Below are 7,234 nucleotides of genomic sequence, written 5' to 3'. Positions count from 1 at the left end.
TACATCATCTCAATGTCCCAGGCCTACCTGTGTCTTTCTGTATTCCGACAGTTGTGATAGGCCCAGAAGAGCAGCGGCCGCCCCGGTCCCGATGATAGCTGTCCCTTTCAAGGCCTTCCGGAACGCCATTGATGCTGTTCCTGCAGCACAACACACAGCAGTGGACTGAGTTAGACACACTGGGTTATATTGCAATGACATGACAGGTGATCATGTGGAGAGGGCGTGACAGGAGGGCAAAGAGCCAATCGGCTAGGGCCAGGTGCTGGGGGACAATGTGGGGGTAGGGGGGCATGGGATTCACAGGCAGAAGTAGTGGAGGAGAGTGTGGGAGCCCTGGGAGTGTCTGTGTGAGACACTTGGATGACAGCTGACTTTTCTTTAACATTCTTACTTGTCTGACAGTTAATTGTTTTTTTAAACCTTTATTTAACTAGGCAAGTCAGGTGACGGCCTACTCCAGCCAACCCCTAACCCGGACGACGCTGGGCCAATTGTGCGCCGCCCCTATGGGACTCCCAATCATGGCCGGTTGTGATACAACCTGGAATCGAACCAGGGTCTGTAGTGACGCCTCTAGCACTGAGATGCAGGGCCTTAGACCACTGCGCCACTCTGGAGTTAAGACGACACCTGGTTCACCCACTCAGGTGAAGTGACATGATGGCCACTTTCTCTCCATCATTCTGACAATCTGCTTAAAATACATTTTTTTCAATATATTCTAATCTACAACTGAGCAAACATCATAGTGGTGTGTGCATGCACACCAGCAGCTCTTGTTTCACTAGGCCAGAGGTAATGATTTCCCTCATAAGATGAGGAGAATTAAAAAAATGTCTGTCATTTTCTTATCTGTCATGAATGTAGGTAGGCAAATCCTTTTGGATGAGACAAGCTGCGTTCTGTGTTTATTACCTGTGTATTATGTGTTCATCAGATGGATCATAAAATCAAATATATGATAATAAGAAAAAAAGTACATGTAGCATGACATCGTCGTGTTGATCCAGTGAATGCGTTAAGAGTGCGGCAGGTAGCCTACAGTACTAGTTAGAGTTACCCCAGTAACCGGAAGATTAAGCAAGGCGCTCTGTACTACTGGGGTTGACCCGTAAAACAACACATTTCACCGCACCTATCCAGTTTTCGTGAAAATAAAACATATTTTTGTATTATTTGTTTTTATTATTATTAATACTCAGCATGATTAAGTATAGGAGAAATGAATGGGGAGGGGTCTTACAGCCCCGCCCACGCAGAGAGACAAGTACATTATTGGTTTCAGAATGGCATTACTTCCTGGTGACACATCTCCAACGTAACACACCAGGGCCAAATCCCACATGACAGCAGCCGTTTACTCAACTGAATGACAGAAAATGAAGAAATTACGCAGGGAACCACATGAATAAGAGACATGATCACGCGAGATACAGACGCCACCATCCACATAACATACAGTAAAACCCTCTAAGACAACATTTTAGCTTGAGACTTGTTGTTAATGACAACAAATTCACATGCAAGAACAGTGACAGCAACTCATATGAAGGTTCAGAGTGTTTACACAAAAACAACAACGTGAATTTAGAGGACAAACTAACTTAGCATTTGTTCCAATTCTTATACGTTACATAAAAATAAAAAAGTAAATCCATCCCCATTTCGGTGATACTGGTTTTCCAATGCAAATGCAACAGGAAGTAAATATAACTCTATTTCACAGTGTTTTTATTCTATAGAACGGTGTAAAATAAAACAGAATGCCGTATCATCATCGTACCAGAAACAGAACAGAAAACGTTGAAGGTGCACTGGTGAGAGGGTTCTAGCAATACGTACAATGCCGCATTGACGTTCGCCATGATATTGTCTGGCTCGCTGCCAGTCGCTCAACTTTTCATATTATCAATATAACAATAAAGAAAGGGCACAAATATTTATTCTAAATCGCTCACTTACTGAGTTTCTATGTTCAATTGATGATAACGCCGGGAGAACGGTGATACAACTCTGACAGCCAGGAGAACCAGGAAGCAAAGATTAGTTGACTGACATATGGGTAGACCAATGGGATTACACAATTATCCAATCAGGTTGGAGAGGGCGTTGCTATAATAATGAGGTAAGTGAAGGGCAAAATTGCACAACGTTTCCCCAGGAATCCCCATCCTCAATAGTGCGGGGTCACTATTTAGCCACAAGTGTCACCAGCCCTAGTCATTATTTTACATGATTGTTGTTTAGTATCTTCGTACATACCTCTATATTTGGCGTAGGCTGCTGTAAATGCGACTATGCATATCATTAAGTTAGTTGTGAATTGAGGTGAGATTGTTATTAGTTTTTTTGCAATGCTTTCATCAGGCATTTCGCCAACCCATATGCGTTCATGTGTATTATTATGTGATGTTTTTTTTTTATCATTCTTGTATGATGTCAAAAAAAATAAACATTCTATTCTATTCTGTTAGATTCTGCACGCTATCGTGTGTTTACAGAAGTATCTGAAACATCCATCCTTGGAAGGGATTGGTGCGCGTAATACTCGATGACGTCCAGTGTCATTGGCACGTGGGCAGTGGTATTCCGACTCCGGGCCACATAAACAAAGGCACATTGTCAGTGTTAACCGCGGCCAGTCTAGTAGCCAGTTGGGGATGTGCATGGCCATCTGACCCGTTCTCTTCACAATGCTACATTTGCACTTGGATATGGATACAGCGGAGAAGATGTAATCCTCTAAATGTATGTATTATGGTGCACCGGGTGACAGTTTAAGGTATTGGTTTAATTGTCTTAAAATTCACATTTTCTTTTCAACAGTATAACATTAATGTGATCAGAAAGTAATGACCTGCTTATAAATTCATATCTTTACAGGTTTGTAATTTTTGTGACCGATTTTTTTCGAATTCTTTAGCAGGGAGCAACATCGAGTGGATATTATCATAACTCCAGGAAGTGATTCGGGCATTGTGTCTTTGAAAATAGTCATACAACTGAAGGTAAGACCACAAATAATGTTGGAGACGTTGCGCCTTATAGATGCAATGCTTTTGCTGTTGGCACTCGTTCTAGAGAGTGGTGACAGAATAGGCTAATCATATAAGTCTCGTGCGCTTTTACGCAAACATTCTAATTTACGTGCAATGCATCTGCATTGGATGGGATTGTGGCTTGACAAGGAGATCGATTTATATAACTATGTCTCCCTCTCTCATTATAGCAGCTATGCCGTGCGTCCAGGCTCAGTGCGGATCGTCGCCTCAAGGAGCTAGTCCCGCTTCGCAACAGAGCGCAAGCAGCATTCACGCCGCTGGAGAGCACCACAGCCATAACTGCGACTTCCTAACGCCCGAGTTTGTCAAATTTAGCATGGACCTGACCAACACAGAAATCACATCAGCCACTATCACCAATCTTCCAAATGTCGGTGTTTTCGTGGACAGCTACTGTAACAATTCGAACTATGACGTCAAACCCCCTTGTCTATTCCAAATGCCCCATCCGGGGGAGCAGTCATCCATCAAAGTTGAGGACATCCCCATGTACCACCAGCAGAGTCACCACCACCAGCCGCATCAGTCCGATGAGATGGTCACTCCCTCCGGGTCCGTTTACTACAAGCCCCCCTCTCCACACACACAGACATTCCAGAGTCCACCCAGCCATGCGTGGGATGATTCTGGATCTCTGTACAGTTTTCACCAGGACTACTTGGCGGTGGCGCACAGAATGGAGCAGCGGAAAAATGCCATATCCAGATTATCCTTGTTTTCTCTCAAGCATTCCCAAACCGGTAGTCCTTTGTCGGCGTGCCAGATGAGATTTGACGGGTCCCTCCAGGTGTCCGTGAACTCGGATACCTCAGGCAGGTATCATGGCTTGGAGAGCCAGGGCATCTTTGGTTCCAGCTCCCTAAGGAAACAGCACAGGGTGGGTTCCCCCTATTCGTTCCAGCTCGGTCACGGACATCACTTTATGGATAACCAAGCACCGTCGCCTCCTAGCCAAGGATCACCCACCAACACCGATGCTTTATGTGCGGTGTGTGGGGACAATGCCGCCTGTCAGCACTACGGCGTGCGAACCTGCGAGGGCTGTAAGGGATTCTTCAAGGTATGTTACATTAAATATCTGCGGGGATTGTTATACATTTAGAACTAACGGTCAACTAACATTCCATTTAAATGTATTTTAATATTTAGGCTACTGATTCATTGTGTTGTTTGTTGGCTCCTGATACAATCCCTTCAAAATCAAGAACCTTCATCTCCTTGCCATGTCAATAGAGGACTGGGAGAGGGTAAACTTAATATTATGAGTAGCCACGGAACTATATTTACCCACTGTCTGCCTCGCCTTTGATGCATTATGCAGCTGGGAGAGTAGTTGAAAGACTGCAACGCCATGGCTATTCATTTCCCATGGTCAATATGCGTGGCAAAATAATTTTAATGGCTATATTTGATCAATGTATCAAAGCTTCAGGTGGCAACGCATCGAATGGAAACTAAGGTGTTCTCCTCTGTGTTTCTTCACAGCGCACTGTTCAGAAAAATGCCAAATATGTGTGTTTAGCTGGGAAAAACTGTGCAGTTGACAAACGCCGGAGAAACAGGTGCCAATACTGCCGTTTCCAGAAGTGCCTTGTCACGGGAATGGTCAAAGAAGGTAAGGTTTGTTCTAAAACGCACAACTTTATGCATTTCCTTGAAATGTATTTACACATTAATTGTAGGCAGAATGTGTTTTTCAAAGCATAATAGTAATTATTTATACAAAACAACTTAATTAATATTTGTCATTATTCAGTCGTCAGGACTGCAAGTTTAAAGGGTCGACGTGGCCGGTTACCCTCCAAACATAAAATTCAAGACCCTTTGTCACCTGTCAGCATCCTTAACGCGCTAGTGAGGGCCCATGTGGACTCCAACCCCTCATTGTCTCGACTGGACTACTCCCGAGTAAGTACGAGCCTCGGTCATGCAACCCACATCACTTTGCGCACCAGTTTATTCATAAAATAAGTAATAAAATACGTTTTAAAAATATACCGTTGTGCATTGGGTTTATGAGTTCAATTTAACATCACCTTCTAGTTCCAGAATAATGCTGACAGCCAAATCGACGGAGATGATACGCAACATGTGCAGCAGTTCTACAACGTCCTAACCGTCTCCATGGATATTATCCGGGACTGGGCGCAAAAGATCCCAGGTTTTACCGATCTGCCGAGACCGGACCAAGATCTCCTCTTCGAATCAGCCTTCCTGGAACTCTTCGTTCTGCGTTTGGCTTACAGGTATCTTAAACAATAGCATATCAAAAAGTGCACATATATAAATAGTCATTTTACGCACAACAATTACGCGCGATAGTATCCATTTGATCTTATTGCCAAATCGGTATCCGATTCCTAATCATGCGATGCTATCATATTACAGGTCCAACCCTGAGGAAGGGAAGCTCATCTTCTGCAACGGATTGGTTTTGCACAGGCTTCAGTGTAGGCGCGGCTTTGGAGACTGGATTGACACCATAGTGGAGTTCTCTGCAAACCTTCAAAGTATGAATATAGACGTTGCAACATTCTCCTGCATATGCGCCCTTGCCACAGTAACAGGTAGGCTAATAAAACCCAAAGTTCTGAATCTATGCGCCTATAATGCCATTGGGTTAAGTTTTGAAACGAATTTGCACCCTGTCATTGTTTCAGAGAGACATGGGCTGAAGGAGCCCAGGAAAGTAGAGGAACTTCAGAACAAGATGGTGAACTGTTTGAAAGACAAAGTGACTTTTAACGATGGAAGTGTCAGTCGACCAAATCACTTGTCAAAACTCTTGGGAAAGCTGCCTGAACTTCGCACGCTGTGTACACAAGGTCTGCAGAGGATATTCTACTTGAAACTGGAAGACTTGGTCCCTCCACCTGCAATAATAGACAAGCTTTTCCTCGATACTTTGCCCTTTTAGGTGACATATATCCTGTCATCATGTCAGATAGGCGAGGTTAATATGGCCATTTTTGAGTTCCCTATATCACGCATTATGCATTTTCTCTCATATTTATTTCCATTGTTTTTGTACCTCTCTTCATAAGAGCGCTTGATCATGTTTATAGGCCTACATGTCTGCATTTCCAGGTAAAAAAAAAGAGACAACACGACATTTAAGATGTTTTTAATTTAAACAGAATGAAGAGTTTGACAATATTACAATATCGTCGATTTCTGAAGAACATGGATGTCTTGAACTATTTGGTCTTGCTTTGAATTGTGAGTATTTTAATTTGATAAACTAACCATTTTCGATAACTATGTTGTTGTATGTAGACACTGGATAATGTATATGGAACATATATGCCTCGAACGTATACAGATTTATTTTTTATCAAATAATTTATGGGAGATGTTTTATGTTGGCTATTTCTTGTCTTGTCACACCTGGACTGTGGTTATATTGCATTTGAATTAATAACGTATACTGCTAAATAATCTAACGTTTGTAAATGTGTTCGTTATTTTGATGGGTCAGGGGCTTACAATGTCAGGTTTTTCCATTCAAAATAAAATTCATGCCGTTTATTACACTTTTAAATGAATAATTATTTCTGATGGCAATTTATAAGGATTCTGACTTTATTTTAGTTGTTGAAATATCGTCATAAATCATCAAACATGATAATGGGGAAATGTGTTGTTAATATTAAATAGTAGCCTACTAAATAGTTTCCTATTTTTCTTGTACACAGATTTGTCTGACAATCCTTGATTGATTAAGGACTAGTGTAACAGATGTGATTCAAATATTTGTCATTAGATGGTCAGAGGATAAATTCCAAATAACGACAATACAATTATACCAAATTGTATAACCAGACCTAATGTAAAATGTTACCTATTCTCAACATAAGTTCTCAAATAAATAACTGTCCTCTCCAGTGAAGTGAATGTTATAGCCTATTTTTCTACTAAGTGTGATTTCTCCGGCAACAACAAGACGAGGAAATTGTCATTCTCCTCAGTAGAGCTTGAGTTGAAGATTGACTACGTGCTCTGTTATTACACATGGATTTATCATGAACCATAATGTCAGTCAAATAACAATGTTGTCAAACCGTTGTCGTTTAGCGGTTTTATAATATATGCCATTTAGCAGACGCTTTTATCCAAAGCGACGTAAATTTGACAAATGGGTGGTCCCGGGAATCGAACCCACTACCCTG

At 41.9% G+C, this 7,234-nt stretch overlaps 1 protein-coding gene across 5 annotated transcripts; it reads left to right on the top strand.

Annotated features, from left to right (window-relative positions):
- Positions 1 to 2,617: 2,617 nt before the first annotated feature.
- LOC139414057 (nuclear receptor subfamily 4 group A member 2-like) lies at positions 2,618 to 6,118 on the top strand. Of its 5 annotated transcripts, XM_071161936.1 has the most exons (8): positions 2,636 to 2,751; positions 2,927 to 3,011; positions 3,233 to 4,125; positions 4,551 to 4,680; positions 4,822 to 4,973; positions 5,109 to 5,311; positions 5,454 to 5,632; positions 5,726 to 6,118. In XM_071161936.1, exons 3-8 carry the CDS (start codon positions 3,238 to 3,240, stop codon positions 5,980 to 5,982), a joined length of 1,809 nt encoding a protein of 602 aa, XP_071018037.1. In that variant the 5' UTR covers positions 2,636 to 2,751; positions 2,927 to 3,011; positions 3,233 to 3,237; the 3' UTR covers positions 5,983 to 6,118. The 5 variants fall into 5 exon arrangements, with proteins under 5 accessions (XP_071018036.1, XP_071018037.1, XP_071018034.1 ...); XM_071161935.1 differs by having other exon boundaries at positions 2,618 to 2,751; positions 2,930 to 3,011; positions 3,236 to 4,125; positions 5,454 to 6,118; XM_071161933.1 differs by having other exon boundaries at positions 2,930 to 3,011; positions 5,454 to 6,118.
- Positions 6,119 to 7,234: the final 1,116 nt, after the last annotated feature.

The sequence above is a fragment of the Oncorhynchus clarkii genome, chromosome 7 (genome assembly GCF_045791955.1).
Source record: "Oncorhynchus clarkii lewisi isolate Uvic-CL-2024 chromosome 7, UVic_Ocla_1.0, whole genome shotgun sequence".
NCBI classification, from domain to species: Eukaryota; Metazoa; Chordata; class Actinopteri; order Salmoniformes; family Salmonidae; genus Oncorhynchus; species Oncorhynchus clarkii.
The sequence above is the reverse complement of the archived record's forward strand: the minus strand, read 5'-3'. Positions and strand labels throughout refer to the sequence as shown.

Excerpts from the sequence above, each read along its gene's own strand:
- LOC139414057 (XM_071161935.1), top strand. The coding sequence starts at position 3,238 with ATGCCGTGCGTCCAGGCTCAGTGCGGATCGTCGCCTCAAGGAGCTAGT. Across the intron at positions 4,681-4,821 it reads CACGGGAATGGTCAAAGAAG|TCGTCAGGACTGCAAGTTTA; the intron begins GTAAGGTTTGTT and ends GTCATTATTCAG. Across the intron at positions 4,974-5,108 it reads CTCGACTGGACTACTCCCGA|TTCCAGAATAATGCTGACAG; the intron begins GTAAGTACGAGC and ends ATCACCTTCTAG.